We start from the raw sequence: 21,238 nt of genomic DNA, 5'->3' as shown, positions 1-21,238 counted from the left end.
ATGACCAGTGATGGGCTTTTTTTCATAGTTTGTTGGCTGCATAAATGTCTTCTTTTGAGAAGTGTCTGTTCATATCCTTCACCTACTTTTTGATGGGATTTTTTTTTCTTGTAAATTTAAATTCTTTGTAGATTCTGGATGTTAGCCCTTTGTCAGATGGATAGATTGCAAAATTTTCCTCCCATTTTGTAGGCTGCCTGTTCACTCTGATGATAGTTTCTTTTGCTGTGCAGAAGCTCTTTAGTTTAATTAGATTCCATTTGTCAATGTTGGCTTCTGTTGCCATTGCTTTTGGTGTTTCAGTCATGAAGTCTTTTCCCTTGCCTATGTCCTGAATGGTATTGCCTAGGTTTACTTCTGGGGTTTTTATGGTTTTAGATCTTACGTTTAAGTCTTTGATCCATCTTGAGTTAATTTTTGTATAAGGTGTAAGGAAGCAGTCCAGTTTTAGTTTTCTGCAATGACTAGCCAATTTTTCCAACACCATTTATTAAATAGGGAATCCTTTACAGATTGCTTGTTTTTGTCAGTTTTGTCAAAGTTCAGATGGTTGTAGATGTCTGGTGTTGTTTCTGAGGCCTCTGTTCTGTTCCATTGGTCCATCTCTCTGTTTTGGTACCAGTACCATTCTGTTTTGGTTACTATAGCCTTGCAGTATCATTTGAAGTCAGGTGATGTGATGCCTCCAGCTTTGTTCATTTTTCTTTTTTTTTTTTTTTTTCCGGGGGGGTGGGGATGGAATCTTGCTCTGTCACCAAAGCTAGAATGCAGTGGCACCATCTTGGCTCACTGAAACCTCCGTACCCTGGGTTCAAGTGATTCTCCTGCCTCAGCCTCTTGAGTAGCTGGGATTACGGGTGCCTGCCATCCTGCTTGGCTAATTTTTGTATTTTTAGTAGAGACAAGGTTTCACCAATTTGGCCAGGCTGGTCTCGAACTCCTGACCCTCGTGATCCTCCCAAAGTGCTGGGATTACAGGCGTCAGCCACCGAGCCTGACCAAGCATACATCTTTTCACAGAAGAAAATTAAATAAGTATATTATATTTGTGATTTGTCCAGATTTTAAAATAACGTTGTCAAACTATTTAAAGTAACAAATAGTTTTAACTTTGTGTGAAGTGGGAGCAACATAAACAACTTAGTCATCTTAGTCATTTAATATTGAGATGTCAGATATATCCCAAGAGTATGGACTTTAATATGAGGTGAAGGAGATAAACAGTTTAATGTTCACAAGAAGTTGCCTTCACAATAAATTATATACCATAATTTTCATGCTTAGGAATTTTTTTATAACAATAGTATTCGCTTAGCATACTACTAACAGTAATAGTGATATTGTATTGGTGTTGGGCATTGTAGCAGACTACCCAGGCCTAGTTGCTAAAAAGTGTCTGACATTGTCAAGTGAAGGCCTTTTTATGGAAGCCGCAAAAGAGACAAGGTGAATTCAAGGGCAAATGTACCAATGTGGCTACAGATTTTGTTAGAGGTGCTTTTTCCTGAGTTAGGATCTTCCCTGACAAGGTGGATCTCAGTATCTCCACACAGCTGTGCCACTCTTGCGTTGGCCCACTTCGGAGAGAGAAAAAAATTGAGAAGAAAAGAATATGTGAGACTTGCTTATCACCCCAACCATTTCCATATTGTTTCATATTACATTCAGATACTAGCGCATGCATATTATTTAGTTTACGCTTAAGAGATGGATTCTATGAACAAAGACATATAATAAGAGAATGTTAAAAACCTGATATTAATAATATTGGATGCACCAACTGAAAAATAGCAATGTAACACTTAAGAAATAAGGGTGTCTTTGAATGATGGGAACATACTAGTTAAGTGGCTGAGAAAGCACGTACTTCTGAAAAACATTTACTCTGGGAAGCAGTAATAAGGTTTATACACATTTTGCTTTAATTTTTAAAATGATATCTGGAAATGGAAGTTAAAAACAGTTAATTGGTTAGCCTTTATACAATTAAACTGATAGGAAAGAAGAGAATGTTATTAAGTAAACAAGAGAAACAACTATAAATTTTGAAATTAGTGAACAGGAGGACTGACAGTACAGAACATAAAAACCAGTAATTTGGAAGATAAACTTAAGGAATTACTCCAAAATACCAAGGAAACACAAAGTGAGAAAGAATATGATAAATGAGAATACTGGCTATCAGAGATTTCAAGGGAATCCTCGGTGCTAGTAAAGAAGGGAGAACAATGAAAGAGACTCGAGACACAGAAAGAAAGAAAAAAAGTTTTGCAGTGATGAAAGCCTATTAAATATAGTTAATTATACCTAACCTGTCTGGAGCACTTGAAACATGATATGGTTTGGCTCTGTGCCCATCCCCCCAAATCTCGTTTTTTTAATTGCTATAATCTCCACATGTTGAGGGAGGGATCTGGTGGGAGGTGATTGGATCATGGGGGTGGTTTCCCCCATATTGTTGTCATGATAGTAAATTCTCAAGAGATCTGATGGCTTTATAAGTGTTTGACAGTTCCTCCTTCACACACATCTTCCACCATGTAAGATGTTCCTGCTTCCTCTTTCATCATGATCGTAAGTTTCCTGAGGCCTCCTCAGCCATGTGGAACTCTGAGTCAATTAATCCTCCTTTCTTTATAAGTTACCCAGTCTCAGGTGGTATTCCTTAGAGCCATGTGAAAACAGACTAATACAAAATGTTATCTACTTCCTTGTGTCAGCTGTCTATTGCTGCATAACAAATATCTCCAAACCATAACAACTTAAATAAAACAACACAATTATCATACGGTTTCTGTGGGTGTGTAATCTGGACAAAATTCAGCTGCATCCTCTACTTCAGGGTGTCTCACAAGGCTGAAGTCAAGATTCAACTGGGAAGGAACCTAATTCCAAGCTTATTCAGTGGTTGTTGGCAGACTTCACTTCATTTGAGGGTCTTTGAACTCGGGCTTATTTTCTTAATGACTGCTAGCCAGAGGCCACCTTCAATTCCTTAACACATGGTAGTGATTTCCAAAGTGGATAGTAAAATCTTAATTGTAATAATAACCCTTTCCATATTCTCTGATTGCAACCAACTAAAATTTGTTTTTTTCATGCATACTTCATTATTTTATAAAAAACTAAAAGCATTCCCAAAGCCCATATAAAAGCAGTAATTTGGTGAGTTGTAATAAGCAGACAAACACTATGGTATCTTAGAGTAACTGGATACAAACATAATTTAACCTGATAATGTTACTGTTTTAAAGTAGAGAAGGTAAAAATAACTAATGATAAAAACAGGTTCGGTGGCATATCTGAGGTGGTTAAATGTCAAATAAGCGGAATTCCCTTAAAGTTAGAAAGTTACAGCTGTAAGTGTGGAAACGGTATTGTGAAATCAAAGTCTGTTCCAAACTCCTCTGCAGTTCAGCTGAAAGGGAAACATTGTAGGACTTGGGTTCACAGCTCCATGATAAAACACCAGTTTTCCTGTCATTGTACTGCATTATTTCTCTTCAAATAGGAATTATGATGTATCTGCATCAGAGACCTGGTGACATCATTTAGGAACTTACAGGAATGTTCACATGCCACCGCTTGAGAGTGTATGGTTTAGTTTTTGCTTGGGTTATGGTACATGGCTAGTTGAGGATTCACAGGTTTAAGATTTCCATTCCATCAGTATAAAAAAGGATTATATGAATCAATTACTGGGGTCAGGTATTACACACACACACACACACACACACACACACACAGAAAAGGCTCATAAGTTGGTCACAAGTACATAATGGCTTTCCAGGAAATAGGGATTTATTTCCAGATGAGGGGAGGGTCTTCTGAAACATCACAGGGCAGATAAAACTCTACTTTTTAAGTTGTTCTTGTGCAAATGCCACATGGAAAGAAAACCTCTATCCTTGACAGTGATTTGATCAGTGGATTCTGGATTTCCTGAGGATTGAGCTTCACTTTTGAGGCCAGAGTGAACTCATCTAGAACCTCATACTGCAAGGGTAAATGAACCATAAAGTTCCTCATGAAGAGACAGACAGGTCTGTGGGGACGAGGTGAGTGATGGAAACTGGTGAAGCAGACAAATACAAGAAAAACTGTAGCTGTGAAGATGAACTAAAACATGTTCCCTGATTATGGAAACAACTACTTTACCAGTTAGGATGATCTCTGTTGAAAATGAGAGAAAATCCAACTCAAATGGCTGAAACAACAAGGAAAATGTATGTCTCATATAACAAGGAGTACCCAGAAAGTGTGAGGTAACTCCAGCAGTCATTAATCTACCTACCAGTTCAGTGACATCATTGAAAGGCCAGGTTTTATTCTTTTCATCTTTCTGCTCTATCTATCTTCTTCAGCCTTCATAATCACAATGTGGAGTGCAGCAGTACCAGGTAGAGTATTCAGATGCCCATATCCGGAAAACTTTGCCAGAAATGTCCTAACATAATTCCTCTCTTATCTTATTGGGAAAAAAAGGGCAGGGGGAGGAAAATAAAATCATCTCCAAGTCAACTACTAGCAAGGAAAAAATAAGGTTATTATAATTGACTTAAAGTGATAGATATTTATCCATGAAATGGAGATAGGATATTTTTTCCTAGAAGTGGGCAGGTGAACAAAATTAGGGTTCTAAAAGCAAGGAAGGAAGGGGATTATTTGATAGGCAACCAGTAGTGTTTGCTATGTTACCCATCAACTAAGCTGACGGTTGCTATGGGCAATGTAATTCTATTGTTGACAAAGCATCGGATTACTTTTTGATTACATTGACAAAGCTGAGAATCTGGATGTTTATGCAAGATCTCTCAATTTTTAAATATTAGCAACATATTCAAAACATTTAAAAGTACAATGTGTCCAATATCATTCAGACCAAATAAAATATATTTGCAGTGCAAACATGGCCTACAGGTCACCAGTTTGCAACCTCTGGTTTATCCGATTAATTTAACTGAAATTTTCTCCAGTTAAAAAGTGAAAACCACTTTAACCATGCCACTAATTAATTATACAAATATATATGATAAAACATTTTTTAATTCACAGTTTTACTAAATTGTAGAAAACCTCACATGGTATAGCTAATAATGATTTCAGAAGCTAATGTAGGAAAGAGATCCACAAAACAGAATGTTTACATCATTTTCTTAAATGAGATTCTAATTTGACAAGTTAATGGTTAAAGCAATCAAGATGTTGCTACCCATTTAATGGATGTACAATTTTTCTTATTCTTCCAAGATTAGTGTAATGTTTTTATGTTTTGTTTTCATTAGAGAATGAATCAATTCCTATTAAAGATTTTAACTTCCCAGATATTTCTTTACAATCACTTTCCTTCTTATAAGAATGGATAATTGAAATTTTAAACTCATGCAAAGGTTCTCAGGCATATGTCCCTCTTGAAAATTTTCTTTAGTCTCTTCAAAGTCTAACACAAATCAGAAAATGTTAACCTTCTTGAGTCAAGAGTAAATACTAGTGAAAAATAAGTGTATTTCTCTGCCATCCAGATTTTCCAGTTTTCCAAGTTGATAATTTAGCCATCAGTTCTTGTTTAGCTGTTGCCTCATGCTTTTGGATTTGAGTCCTAAAAAAGACAGAACTTTTAAATGATCAACTTTCTTCAAAAATTTAGATATTTATTATGAAACTGAAGTATGAAGAAATCAAAATTATCTGAAGTCACAGTTTCTATTTCATAGGTCACTTGATACAGCAAAAATGAAGCAGCAGAAACGAGAGGACAGGAAGGGAGTGAGAAAAACACCACATGAAGTTCTAAACATCTATCTGGTAATTAGCATAATATGGAGAAGGTGTAGGGGACCTTCTCCATATTAGGTAGGAGAGTTATAGGATACTAATTCTATAGAAAGTTTCTTCTCATGTTCATCCTTATGGAATATTTCTGAGAAAATAAATAATATTGGTGTCTACATAGCTTTCTAGCTGAGGCCCTTCTAATTTCTCCCTTTTTAATTGTTGGCCATACTCAGAAGGAAGACATTCATGTCAGCACCCATTTCCAAATCATACAGATAATGTTCTTAGTAAATCTTTTCTAAAAAGACACGTGGGCCTTCTCTTCTTGATGGTGGGAGATAATACAAGAAGATAATTTGGCTATAGATCTCTTAGGTGTAGATGTTCAATTATCCTTGAAAAGAGTAGCGGGAAGTGCTTTTGTGTCTTTATGCTACATTAATTATAAAAACAATGGTATGTCATTAGAAATGCTATGCTTGTCCCATCTTAGCTATATTTATTTCCTTAATGAAATTATTTCTTACCTCTTCTTCACTCATTTAAATTCTCCGCAACTTTCAGGGTCCAGTTCAAATTCCAACTACTCAACTAATGAATATTCATCCTACTTTAACCACTCCGAACCCACTGAATTTCTCCTCACCATATTTTTCTTGTCAGTGTCACTCATCTTGGGTGATACTACAAATAACAGTTGAGGAATCAAGTACTCCATTTTTATATGACTTGTTTTCTCACTAACAATGTGAAATTCCTTGAAAGATAAAAACCTCAAATTTTAGTCTTTCTTATTTACCCACAGCAGAATACCAAGCACAAGAAACATGGTCAGGAGTCATTTAAGGAGTAAATGTACTGTAATTCTTACTTCATGAGCACCTGACTTTTATTCCAGGTTGGCCTCTATATCGCCTGTTTTTCGTACCCTACCTCCTACAGAAAACTATGACTAATAATAGGCCTTATTATATCTATCTATAATATATATATATTATGTAAAATATCACATAATACAATTTTATCTCCTCTTAAGCATCCAGAAATAAATCTTTGAAGGAGACATTTTGTCTCACACAGCAGAGCTATTTATCATTTCTCAATAATTACGTAACAGTAACACTTTTATAATGAAACATCAATACCCATACTAATTTATAGACAGTAAGTGGGCCTTGCTTTTTTAGATATCCCTGGGACAAATGTGCTGTGATATCTCTAGAGAACCTCAAGAGCACACATCCTGATAAATAACCCATGCATTTGGAGACAGTATTTGCAATGAGCAGAAGAGATATTAAAAATTCACCAGTGGCTACCTGATACTTACAAGGAAAGAAGATGATATAGGTGCAGGAATTGGCGGTGGTGGAAAATCTGGCTTTGTAATTAGCTAGTAAAAGGATAAAAAAAATTAAATTCAAAGATTGGGTCCCAAAAATAGGTGCGCATGAAAAGGCTTGTATCATTTTCAGAAACGGAGAAGCTGCGACCCCACCCATGAGAATATTGTAAACATACCAGTTTGATTGCTTTCATTTAGTTGCACACACACAATTGAGACCTAAGTCCAATGCCAGTAGGTATCTGATGAAGATGACTGCTATAAACTGTATGTTTGTGTCACCCCACAATTTCGTATGTTGAAACCCTAATCCCCAGAATGATGGTATTTGGAGGTGAGACCTTTTGGAAGTAATGAGGTCATGAGGGTGTAGCTCTCATGATAGGATTAATGCCCTTATAAGAAGAGGCACAAAAGAGATGTTCTCCCTCTGCTATGTGAGGGTACAACAAAAAGACAGCTGTCTACAAGCCAGAAGGCTGCTTCACCAGACACCAGATCTGCCAGCTCCTTGAACTTGGACTTCCCAGTCTCCAGAATGTAAGAAGTAAATATCTGTTGTTTAAGCCACTCAGTCTATGCTCATTTAGTTACAGCAGCCTGAGCTGATGAAAACAGTGGTACTCTGTTAAGCAGATTAGTCCTCTTCTTGTCACAAGTTGGCATGGAGTGGCATGCATGTTCACATTTTATATCTTCAAAATATTTTGCAGAAGAATTTGTATTTTATATTAATATTCACATAGATTTCAATATTGTCCTGAAGAAATAATGAAGTGTTGTGGGCTATGACTTTCACCGATATTTCCTGGAGATTGAACTAGGGTGATATTTAAGAGAAGTTGCGAACTCACGAAAGAGGCTGGGGGCTCATTGCCTTCTACTGGCAGATCATACACATGGAGCTTCATCTGACTCATCTGAAAAGAAGAATGAATCTTTCAGAATGAACCATTAATTTCATAAGCACAGTTTTTATGGAAGCAGACTTTTCAAGGCATGGAAGATTGGAACTAAGCTGACACCAAGAGACCAGATAGAAAACCACAGTGGTCCAGCTGGCGTATTCCATAGAAGTATTTCCCAGAGCTGTAATGAAAAGTTGTCATCAATAAATGATTACCAATGTTATCATTAACCAACTTCAGCTAAAATCTTTAAATTTACAGGACATGAGTAGGACATTTGGGTTATAAATATTACATGTATTATCATACAGACATATGTATTTTTGGATCTATTGGTCAATTTGCAAGGAAATAACCTAGAGTCAGAGCAAGAGGGAGTGTGTGTGTGTGAGAAAGAAAGAGGCAGAGATAGAGACAGGACAGACAGACATCTGGTATGTCCCTTTTTGTTCTCCTTATTCTGTTTGCATTTCATGAACCCCAGCAAAGTGGCTCTGCATTTTAGGGACTCTCTTTTGCATTTAATAAAAGGCAAAGGAGACACTTCTGAATGTGGAATTGCAAAACACTGCTGGGTAGAAAGGATAGGTAGTCAGGATAAGAGTGTGAGAGAAACGCAAAGTGGGGCCATGGTAATCACAGCCCAAACTATATAGTTCACCTCTTGCGGTTGAACAGCCTTTACCATCTGGGGTTTCCTCTTCTGCTTGTGTGGCCTGGTGCCAGTGGTAGATAGTGGCCTGTAAGAGAGAAACACATGGTATCAATTGACTTAGCAGCTCCTTCAGCATGACAGGGAAACTCGGTAGAAGATTCCCAGCTTCTTTTTCCCATTGTGTCTTTCTTGCCTGTTGCCTGGGTTTTTATTTGCTCCCTGGGTCATTTTTCAGTTTTTACTTCCCTATCAGCCTCCTTCATTGCCCTGTCATTCATAATCACTACTCACTTTCTTTTTGTTCTCTACAGATCCCGATTTCTAAAAATGATAGTGTTGAATCCAAATTTATCTAAATTGTTTTGTTAATGTCATATTCAATATTAAACTCATCATGGGTAAATAAATCATTCTTTCTTTAAAAATACTAAAAAACAAACAAAAAAAAAACCCACTGTGGTACCAGAATCACACTTGTGAGACCAACCCAGGCTCCACACTTACACTGCAAGACTGAAAGTATGTTTGCTAATCTCTCTGAGCTTATTTCTACATCCATCAAAATGTGAAGTTCCTAACCTTGCACAATTGTGTTAGGGTTAACGTAAAACACTCTTCATCTGTAAAATGAAACTAATAACCACTTTATGAAGTTCTTGTGACATTTAAATGAGATAATAGACATAAAAGGGCTTAGCACGGGGCCGGGTGTGGAGACTCACACCTGTCATCCTGGCACTTAGGGAAGCCAAAGTGGGTGGATCATTTGAGGTCAGGAGTTCAAGACCAGCTTGGCCAACATGGTGAGACCCTGTCTCTACTAAAAACACAAAAATTAGCCCGGTGTGGTGGTACATGCCTGTAATCCCAGCTACTCAGGGGACTGAGATAGGAGAAGTGCTTGAACCTGGGAGGTGGAGGTTGCAGTGAGCTGAGATCACAGTATTGCACTCCAGCCCGGGCCACAGAAGGAGACTCCATCTCAACAAACAAAAAAAAAAAAAAAAAGGGGCGGGGAGGGGGCCAGTGCTTAGCACAGTGCTTATCATATAGTGATCAATTAATGCTAGATATTTTTATGATAAATTCAAAAATCCATCATAATGAGTTAATATCTCTTATTAATTATAAATATGGTGACTAACAGAAGGAAAAACATTTCTAGATGTGGAGGATTTCTCAGTTAAAGAGAAACCTAGCTTCTGGTCCAAAAAGACTGTATCTGCATGTATTTCTGAATATTAGAAGTAAACCAATTCAATTTGAAAGGGTAGGTTATACATTGAATTTAAAGTAAAATAAGGGTCAAAGAGTCCCTACAGCAAGATAAGATAAAGGATCACCTCTGATCTTTCTTCTGCTTTTCTCTGGAGCTCTGTTGGCGGATTACTATAGCAACCACCAGAGAAATGACCGCCATTGGGAACAGCACAGCAACCACAATGGAGAAGTCTGCAGCAGAGAACAGGGACCCGCTGAGAACTACAGAAACACACATCTGCACATCACACTAGTCCTTGTTTCTTTACTTAGTACACATTCCCACTACCCTTTTCTCTAATGAGCATAAATTGCCATAGCCAGTAAAATGAAAATGTATTTTGATCAGACAATTACATTAATATTTAGATAGAAGAAATATACATGAAATCTATAGGAAACATTTAACATGAAATAAGTTTAAAAAATCATAATATTGAGAATACTTAGAAGGGCTAATGTTTGTAACCATTGGAAAATGAGCTGGGAGATTAGAGGAGAATATACAGTAAGGAAGATGGCAAAAAAGAAATGAAACATTTTTGAAAAGCAGTCTTGGAATAAAACAGAGAAAAAGAAACTAAAACTTTGAAAATACATTCCTGTCAGTAGTAAATAAGAAGCTGAGGTGTGACTAGAGAACTGATAGACAAATAATTGAGTGTTTCACTGATGTTGATCTACACTGGAATTACAGACAGAAAGGAAGTTATGTGACCTTGAGAATGAGGAAATGCTTTAAACAAATATTCCTGGGCCCCCGTGGTGTTTTTTTTCTTTTAATGACAAATTTAAATAATGAATATAACTTTAATCTTTTGCTCGCAACTGTTCATTTCTCTTACAATAATTGGAAGCCACAAGAGACCAGGAAGTAAAAGATTGAAGAATAATGCCAACAGTTACCATTCTCTTTTTACAGAAATCAGCAAACCAATAGCAAGGTGAATATTTGTATAAATGCAAGAAAAGCTCACAAGTTTGCGCACACACACATGGAGATAGAGGTAGTCGCATCAGAAGCAGAATTCTAGGTAAGACAATGACTTTAGTTCAAATATTCACTACTCTCCACCCTCCACAAGATTCCAATCCAAAAAGTCAAAGGAAAATAAAACATGAAGCATTCTGTTATCATGTAGATATATTCAGAATGAAAAATACACACTTGCACAAATGTCAGAACTGTATTTTCAGAAGAATGACATATTAGCAGAGAAATAAATGGGAATTTGGCAGTACTTTACAAACACACCGAACTTGAAAAGAGCTAACTAAAATTGGGGCATAAGACAGATGAAAGTATAATAACGGAAGGTTTGCAGGTGAAGATAGAAATCACTGAAGAGAAAGTGCAGCCTCTTCTTGTTTCTGGTAATGGTGGATTAGGAAATTGAGACCAACCTGCCCATTAAAAATATCTTTAATTTTTTTGCAAACAAAAGCTTCCCAAAAGTATAGAAGTACTTCAGAGTTAGATAAAATTACTTTGTAGAGATTAGTGAGTGGTCAAGAACCCAGAGAGACGGAAAAGAAAATAATCCTAGGTAGAAGTTCAGAAACGCAGAAAGAAATGAAAGGCAAATGAACCAATAGCAAACCCTAATGTAAACTGTGGACTTGGGGTGATAATGATGTGTCAATGTAGGTTTATGGAATATTTGTTACCATCAACAAATACTCCATGGGAGTGGGGGATGTTGACGGTGAGGAAAGCTGTTCAGGAGCGGGAGGTGCCGGCTATATGCCAACTATCTGTACTTTCTCTTCAATTTTGCTGTGAACCTAAAACTGCTCTAGAAAAGAAAGTTTTTTTTTTTTTTTTTTAAAGCAAATGAAGTGGGAAGTTTCAGGATAATCATTAAAATATAAAAGAAATGCATAACATTCAAGTTAATAAAATAATAGAATCAATAAGTATAAGAAAGGAGAGAAAAGGGAACATAAACAGGAAAGACAAATAGAAACTATATAATTGTGGATTTATGCCCAAGTGTATCAGTAATTACATTTAATTTAAAGGGACTATGTACCTTAGTTAAAGAAACGAACAAAAACCAAAGATGTGAGTACTGCTAAAAAATATATGTGCATGCTTTCTTTAATAAAACAAAGACAGATTTAAAACATGATTCAGAAAGGATAAAAATAAAAATATGGAAAAATGTTACTCCAGTGCAAATACAGACCAAAAGAAATATGCTACAGCTCTATAGTCTCCAGGAACTGTAGATTCTCAAAGGTGAGAAGTGTACTAGATAGACACAGAACCATTTCATAATGATACGCTGTTCATTAATTTGGAAGATGCAACACTCTAAACTTGTATGTACATAATAATATGCTCTCAAAGTATAAAAGTGTTGATAGAGCCAGAAGTAGTAATCAAATTCACAATTATAGTGGGGGTATTTTAACACTCCTAGCACAGTAATTGGTAGAACAAACAAACAATGTTAGGATTAATTTATATATTAGACAATTAGTAAGCTTGATATAATATCTGGAGAATACTACAGAACACATGTATGAAAAAAAGTCACAGTCCAATTATCACCCATGAATGTAAACTAAAAGCAAAAAAATACAAATTCTTCCAGAGAATATAAATGAACATTCTAATATACTTTATGTGACTAGCATAACATTGATACCAAAATTCAGCAATTTTTTCAGTATGAAAAAATCACAGTCCGATATCACCCAAGAGTGTAAAATAAGAGTAAACATCCTTCAATATATAAAAAAGATACTATTTCTAAGTTAGGTTTATTCAAAGGTTGCAAAGTTAGATAAATGTTCACAAACCAATTGATTTATTTGACAGTACTAATAAAGGGGGAAACATTTTAATAAATAAGGAAGTATTTGAAAGAGTTCTTAGAAACTTGAAAGAGAACTAGTGGACTTCCTTAATCCAATCACTGGAATGGATGATCTTGAAAGCATAAGGTAGAGAAAACGAAGAAAATGAGCATAGAAAAATTTCATACATACAAACTTTAAAGACTTGGTGATAATGATGTGTCCGGTTATGTTTATGGACGTAACAAATGTACCTCTCTGGTGACAGATGTTGATAGTGAGGGAAGCTGTGTTTCCTGTGTTTACAAACTTTATATACATGGAATTATATAACCAGAAGTTGTTGTTTAAGGATGTGTATTTAGGAAACAAAACTACAAAGAAAAGTAACAAAATGATTATGATCAAAGACAGATGAATGCCCAACCCTTAGAGAAAGAGGGGAGTTCAGACTGAAAAGAGGCAGGAAAGCAGATGTCTGGGTCTATTTCTTGGCCCTTATTGTATTACATGAGTGTTCATTTTATAATCAGGTTTGCCTTTATATTTACATGTTTATTATATTTTACAAACAAAAAGATGGTGTTAACAATAATCTTGAAAGCCAATGGCTGTGTATGGTCATGTTGTAGGGCAGTGCTCTTAACCTTTGTTATGCTGCAAATCATTCTGGCAATCTGATAAAGTCTATAAACCCCTTTTCTGAGTGTTTCTAAATTCATTCATAAAAGGCATAAGATTTAAAGGAAGCTACTGATGGTGGGATACCGTTGTCAAAATATTATAAAACAATTTATGATGTAGTAAAGTATCTGTTTATTAACCTCTGAAATAATAAGTTCTAACAGTGGATCAGTAACTACCAAAATTTCAAACAAATGATACTCGTGGTAATTGGAGATACATCCAACAACTGCAATGAGATATTGAAGTATTTGTAATTTATATTGGTGACAAAGTCATGGAATATTGCTAATAGTATTATGGTTTATAAGCCATACATTCCCATAATTGTAGAACATTCTACACTTTAGAATTTAATGAAAATGAAAATGTAATTTTTTTCCCATTCAAGTTTAGATTTAGGACCCTAGCTATAGTAAAAATTTTTATCCTCTAGGGTCTGTCTTCTTGGTTCAAGGACACTTCTGAACTAGGAAATGTTCCTCAGTCTGTCTGAGGCTTTTCCTGATGGTTAGATAAGAAATAGCACTGAAAGGGCACCGAACCCACTAACACAATGCCCTGAAAAAAGCAAGGCTTGGGGGATGAAGTTGAATTTTGATACAGTGGTTTCAACAAACAGTAAGTTGAGACAAGCTTCCACTGTATGTATTTTGAACTTCTCCAGCTACCTCCTTATCCTGCTAAAATACAAATTTCATGTAATATACTGTAAATTTGTATCACTAGTCCTCCAAGTTAAAAATTTTGAGAAATACTTTTTAACAGTGCTTATCAGAATTAATTCAACCTTATTGGATGATAACTAAAGAAGAAAAAGCGTCGGTCGAATCAAAAGATTAGGTATAAAATAACACATAGAAGTAGAAGTATATATAAAATGTATACTTTCAGAAAAAGAATATAAAGAATCAAATTTAGGGTACTCTTAATGCAATTAAAATATAGACTGCAAAAAAACTACTTATGAAACAGAAAACCAACTGGGATAAAAAAATTTTCAAAGAGACATAAAAATGCCACTGAATACTTTTAAATGTCACTATGAGTAACAAGAGAATTAACATTGCTAAAATGTTTATATTAAGATACAGAGAATAATCTTGAAAAACTTTCCCAGAATTAACAAGAAAAATGACCCAATATGCAATATAATATGGAGATCACACAGTAGAGATATTTTGTATAAATAATTTACATTTCTGATTCAGAAACCAGAAAACTGAAACAAAATAAATTTTAAAACCTAAAACAATAGAAATATTTCTTAAACTGAATAAAAAAAAAATGAGTTTCTTCACAGAATTGGAAAAAACTGCTTTAAAGTTCATATGGAACCAAAAAAGAGCCCGCATTGCCAAGACAATCCTATGTCATAAGAACAAAGCTGGAGGCATCACGCTACCTGACTTCAAACTATACTACAAGGCTACAGTAACCAAAACAGCATGGTACTGGTACCAAAACAGAGATATAGACCAGTGGAACAGAACAGAGGCCTCAGAAATAATACCACACATCTACAGCCATCTGATCTTTGACAAACCTGAGAGAAACAAGAAATGGGGAAGGGATTCCCTATTTAATAAATGGTGCTGGGAAAATTGGCTAGCCATAAGTAGAAAGCTGAAACTGGATCCTTTCCTTACTCCTTATACAAAAATTAATTCAAGATGGATTAGAGACTTAAATGTTAGACCTAATGCCATAAAAACCCTAGAAGAAAACCTAGGTAGTACCATTTAGGACATAGGCATGGGCAAGGACTTCATGTCTAAAACACCAAAAGCAACGGCAGCAAAAGCCAAAATTGACAAATGGGATCTCATTAAACTAAAGAGCTTCTGCACAGCAAAAGAAACTACCATCAGAGTGAACAGGCAACCTACAGAATGGGAGAAAATTTTTGCAACCTACTCATCTGACAAAGGGCTAATATCCAGAATCTACAAAGAACTCAAACAAATTCACAAGAAAAAAACAACCCCATCAAAAAGTGGGGAAAGGATATGAACAGACATTTCTCAAAAGAAGACATTCATACAGCCAACAGACACATGAAAAAATGCTCATCATCACTCGCCATCAGAGAGATGCAAATCAAAACCACAATGAGATACCATCTCACACCAGTTAGAATGGCAATCATTAAAAAGTCAGGAAACAACAGGTGCTGGAGAGGATGTGGAGAAATAGGAACACTTTTACACTGTTGGTGGGATTGTAAACTAGTTCAACCATTATGGAAAACGGTATGGCGATTCCTCAAGGATCTAGAACTAGATGTACCATATGACCCAGCCATCCCACTACTGGGTATATACCCAAAGGATTATAAATCATGCTGCTATAAAGACACATGCACACGTATGTTTATTGAGACACTATTCACAATAGCAAAGACTTGGAATCAACCCAAATGTCCATCTGTGACAGACTGGATTAAGAAAATGTGGCACATATACACCATGGAATATTATGCAGCCATAAAAAAGGATGAGTTTGTGTCCTTTGTAGGGACATGGATGCAGCTGGAAACCATCATTCTTAGCAAACTGTCACAGGAACAGAAAACCAAACACCGCATGTTCTCACTCATAGGTGGGAACTGAACAATGAGATCACTTGGACTCAGGAAGGGGAACATCACACATCGGGGCCTATCATGGAGAGGGGGGAGGGATTGCATTGGGAGTTATACCTGATATAAATGACGAATTGATGGGTGCTGACGAGTTGATGGGTGCAGCACACCAACATGGCACAAGTATACATATGTAACAAACCTGCACGTTATGCACATGTACCCTAGAACTTAAAGTATAAAAAAAAAAAAGAAAGAAATGAACAGCAACTGAACCTCTGATGATGAAAGAAAACTATTATAAAGACGTAACATTGGAAAAAAAAAAAAAAAAACACCAAATCCTCAGTTTGAAGAAACTCACTAAGTAACATGATAATGGAAAGAGAACATCACCCAGGAATAAAATAATGATTTGTTTTGATTAAGTAGTAATTCTAAAACCATTTAAGCCAAAACAAACCTAATGACTTTTAAAAAGGATGTTATTTAACATCAACAAAAATCAAGCTTTGGTTTTTTTTTTTGACGTTAAATATAAGCATCTACTTTAATAGTCATGAATGCAAAATTGCGATTTAAAAAATCCAGTCAACGTGCTATGTGTGCTATGATATTAATATTATATTTATTATTAATAAAATAAATATTTTATAAATATCATTTAATAATTTATAAATAATAAATAAAAATATTAATTAAATAAATATTAATTAAAATATTTAAAATATTTGGCAACACAAATACATTCTCATAAATACAACTTAGAAAGTTTTATGTGGATGCGTTGTTACAACAGGAAGAAATTACTCATAGAGGTGACTTAGCAAATCAATAGATATATCAAAATAAAGCAGTCAAGAAAGTCATAGTTCAAAAGGATTTTTAGTGAGCATTGAAACCATTAAAGAGTTTTCTAATTAAACTAGTTGATTGTGTTCATGCCCCTTTCAAAATACATGACAAATACATGTGTATATAATAAAATCATAGGACAGGAGAAAAAATAATTTTAAAAATCTTAAAGATTTTAAAGTTAAGGGATTTATGTGGATGGAAACAGAATAAATATAGCCTAAACATCAGAAATAAATGCTCTGTCTTGGAAAGTCTAACAATCTGAATTTGGGACAGATATCTCACTGAGATCTACCTCATCTCCTGTGTATATAGAATAAATTTAGCTCATCACCTGAGATCAAAATCCTAAGAATTTCTCTGTTTCTGCCAACAGAAGATGCAGGAACATGAAAAGGAGGACAGAGATTTCCTCTAGATACCTACACTATATATCAGAGAAGGGGGAGGGTCAAGGAGGAGATGATGAGGAAAAGCAGCTCTCTCAGGAAATGAGCTCCATCCTCAGGGTAAAATGTTCCTCATCATAACAACTGGAGGTGGGTCCCCACTCTGGCTCCTTCCCACCCTGAGGAGCTATAGGCAGACCTACCTACCTGCCCATAGAGCTCCCAGCCAGATTCCTCCATCAAGAGAAATATCAGTAGGTACAATAGCACACACAAATGCAGAGAAATCCCATGTGAACTAATCCAGCTCTACCAATTCCACATTCAACTAAGGATCACATATCCTGAAGAAAAGTAGTACAACAGAATACAAGTGACGTGGTGATAGAACAGAACAAACCAACTCAAAAGAAACAGATAATTCAAAGAATAGAACTGAATGTACAAAAATAATCAGTCATATTCTTAGTTTTATGAGGATATTACATTTTTCCATTAAGTTGAGGATTCTATGAAAATGGAAGAGTCCTAAAGTAAGAAAATTTGTGAAATTAAAATAACATTACAAATATAAATGTTGTAGAAATTTTTTTGCATGTGCAGTGAAAACAAAGACATGGAAAATACAATTAAAAGGTGTTAAGGAGATTTGGGGGATAAATATTGTGGATTCAGTGTCTACAGAACAGAAATCTCAAGAAAAGAGAAAAGAGGCAATGAAATCTCATGTAATACAAAATAAAGGCTTGGAAGAGGAGAGCAATTTTCTCAGGTTAGATGTGTAATGTTACCTACGGAAGACCACTGAGGAGTCATCGCAGTCAGGAGGGCTCCATCCTTCCTCACATTGACACCGGAGCTCATGGTCACACACCTAGGGTAGCAATGATCCTGTTACTGTCCCTGCTAGACTGACCACAAACTCAAATCCCTAATCATCCATAATAAAGTTCATGCCGAAAAAGGAATAACCCCAGTCTCCAGGCTTCCATCTATCTACATAAAGTATGAATGAATGAGAGGCATTTCATGAATGATTCTCAGAAGAAATTTCTCCTTGAACCATGCTATTGAAGGCTTGGATAAACTTAGTAATTCTCATCATTTAGTGCTGAAAACATTCCTTTAGCTTTCTTATGACTGACCTAGAATGTCATAAGATTCAGAGAGCTTAGGGAAATATATTTGCAGAACTTACAGCATGTCCTTTGCATTTAGATGAGCAATTGGTTGATTTGTAGGCTTTCTCAATATCCACACATTCTGCATTAATGCAAACCTGGAAGTGATGTAGAAAACATGAAGCTTCATCCTGTCTGAATGTAGATGAGAAAGTTGAGGTCTGTGTGAAGAGGCTAGCAGATATTGTTTAAGGTGGCTCTGCCAGGAGGCTGGTGCAGAGGAAGGGAAATAGAGATGGGCTCTGTTGCTTACATTATCCTCTTAAACCAACCCAAAAACGTTGATAAAATTGATCTAAGCATTTATGTATTTTTAGTAAATCCAAACAACTCTATATTCCAGAAGCAATGACTATGTAAGAAGTTCAGGGATAAGCAATAATGAGATGATCTTAATACCGGGGGACCCTGAAACACCTCAATTCTGCCCTAGTCCCAGTACCTTCCTCCCTTAAGACCCAAGCACCGCAACACTCATGCCAGGTCATGTGATAATGTCTCAATGTCTTTAAAGTCTTTTAGTATCTGAAACCTGGAAAACTCAAAGATTATATTTTATGTAAAATTCCTTGCCCTTGATGCTGGCATATATTTCAGGAAAAATTGGGGTAAGGAAGAAGTTTAAATATTGTGGGTACTTCTTATAGGGAAGATCTAATATTTTAATGTCAATAAACTGTGCTAAATTTTTATTTTCAGCTCCAGGAGCTCAGAGACCACATCAATCTCATTCACTTTTTTATATTTACTTTTTAAAACTGTATGAGCAATACCCACACTGAACCACTAAGATAATTTTGGACTCACCATTGAATAAATTTACCTTTGAATAGCAAAATCAGTTTAAGTAAATAAGATAGTGTTTTTAGGACTGGCTTTACCACAGTGAAAAATCAGGGGAACTCTTTGGTCATGTGGATATCTTAGTGAGATAAATAGGGTAATTCTAATCTCTTAGGAGAGGCAAACCTCCTCATTGTCAAAGTTCGTGAGTTGGTTGACCCTGGCTAAACAGTGCTTGTACTTGAGATAAGTTCATTATATTATTAATGATATACGGGTCTGTTAAATGAAGCCCAGTATCACATACACTGGCACTTTCAGTGAGTTTTCAGACTTCGTCTATGAAAGTTAAACGGATGCTACCATGTGTTATCTGCAGGTCAATATGATACTGTTCTTGAAATCATGACTGTGAGAGTCAATTATTTCCAAATTTCACCATAGTGTTTGAGAATGTTAATGTCAATACTTATTCCTGCTATTTACTAGGTTCTGTACCATTTTCATTTCTGTGTTCCAAAATCAAACTCTGTGGGTTCTATTAAGGCATGGTGAACCCCAAAATTGGGAAACAAGGCACGTACTGAATAACCAAGGGGCAAAACATCAAAACACATCAAAGTAAGAAACACTATTTTGAGTGAAAGCCACAATTTCAACTTACCTTGTTATGGCCACATTTAGTTCCATTGGCCACCATGCCTATTTCTTGACTTGTGTCTTCAGGATCAAATGTTTTACATGTCAGGAAAGTCACTATCCGTCCTTTCCAGAGCAAATTATCCGACCCTCCTTGACAGAACAACTTCCCACACATGGTATCGCTGAGGAAAAAGCCAAAATTTATTGCAGGATTCAAACTGCAGTTTTATATAAATGCAAATCAGCTCTAGGACTATGGATACTTAACCGATGTATTTTTCCCTGTAGCTGAGACTTTAGTTGGTCTTTAGACTCATTTTCCCTTATTTCTCAGTAACAGGATCCCTGAACTTAGCACAGTACATTATTGCTCAAATAAACAGCATTACCCAGATCCCTGTACACCTAAATTTTTGCCAGTTGCCTAAGTGCTGGCTCATGAGAAAAAAAACAATCTTAAGCACAAATTCTAGAAGGTGGCCTTAAATGAGGAATTATCTTCTGTTTCTCAACATTTTCTCATTTTTGCTGATTGGAGTATGATGGCTGGAGAAGCCATCATAGGCCTAGAGAAACACTTGGAAATGAAGGTCATGTGAATGATGGAGCTAGAGATAAAACATGGATTCCTAACATCAAGGAGGCATCTGAAACATCAATTTCTGTCTTGTTTCAGATAGGTTACTTATTTATTTGTACAACTGGCTGCAGAATAATTCCACCAAAAGAAAGCCCAGGTCTCCACTATAATTCTGTCAGAACAAAACTGAGCCTCCCTTGACACTGCAAGGCATCAAGTGGAGTTTACTAAAAGAACCGTCTCCCTGAAGGTGCAGATTCAACTGCTCAACATTCAATCAAGCCATTCATTTACTGCCAACAGGACTAAAAGACAATAATATTGAAGTCAATTGCTTTATGCAAAATTCAGAAGAGGGCTGTGAAAAAGTATCCCGAAAGTGATGGCATCAGATTTTTTGATATCTCTTGGCTGTAGAAAACACGTTTGAGGAGTGGAGAAAGGCATATATTCTCTCTAAATACAACAGTGTGTTTTTCTTGAATCATTTAGGTGAAGCCATAAAGGATGGCTTTAGGGCACAGGGAATTTCAGGCTAACTCTTCACTATAGCCAATGACTACTGTGAAGCGACTAAGAGGGCAGTTTGTGGGGTGAAAGAGCTGCTTGAGCCACTAGCTGCAGAAACTAATGCTCACGCAGAATTATATGTGTGTGCAGAGGAAAGATGGCGAGGCCCACTCTCTTCCCATTCACCACCTACAATTGCTCTTCCTCTGGCCCTCACAAGCTGCCTTTTACATAATTTCCTCTTTTGAATCTGCCCTGATTTCCTATAAAAAAGAGACC

At 36.0% G+C, this 21,238-nt stretch overlaps 1 protein-coding gene across 3 annotated transcripts in view; it reads right to left on the bottom strand.

The window, feature by feature from the left end:
* Positions 1-1,027: 1,027 nt before the first annotated feature.
* ADAM28 (ADAM metallopeptidase domain 28) overlaps positions 1,028-21,238 on the bottom strand; it is a 68,365-nt gene continuing 48,154 nt past the window's right edge. The window contains exons 16-23 of one of the 3 annotated variants that reach the window (XM_030937769.1): positions 19,892-20,051; positions 18,462-18,542; positions 18,059-18,137; positions 10,027-10,135; positions 8,690-8,768; positions 7,975-8,040; positions 7,106-7,168; positions 5,400-5,599 (exon numbers count right to left, since the gene is read on the bottom strand). In XM_030937769.1, coding sequence (XP_030793629.1) covers positions 5,579-5,599; positions 7,106-7,168; positions 7,975-8,040; positions 8,690-8,768; positions 10,027-10,135; positions 18,059-18,137; positions 18,462-18,542; positions 19,892-20,051 — 658 coding nt within the window. In that variant the 3' untranslated portion in view covers positions 5,400-5,578. Of the gene's footprint in view, positions 5,600-6,160; positions 6,209-7,105; positions 7,169-7,974; positions 8,041-8,689; positions 8,769-10,026; positions 10,136-18,058; positions 18,138-18,461; positions 18,543-19,891; positions 20,052-21,238 lie in introns of those variants that run through there. The other 2 variants (XM_010364119.2, XM_010364118.1) reach the window with 2 other exon arrangements.

Source organism: Rhinopithecus roxellana, chromosome 9, assembly GCF_007565055.1.
Source record: "Rhinopithecus roxellana isolate Shanxi Qingling chromosome 9, ASM756505v1, whole genome shotgun sequence".
NCBI classification, from domain to species: Eukaryota; Metazoa; Chordata; class Mammalia; order Primates; family Cercopithecidae; genus Rhinopithecus; species Rhinopithecus roxellana.
This window is presented reverse-complemented; position numbering and strand designations above follow the sequence as displayed.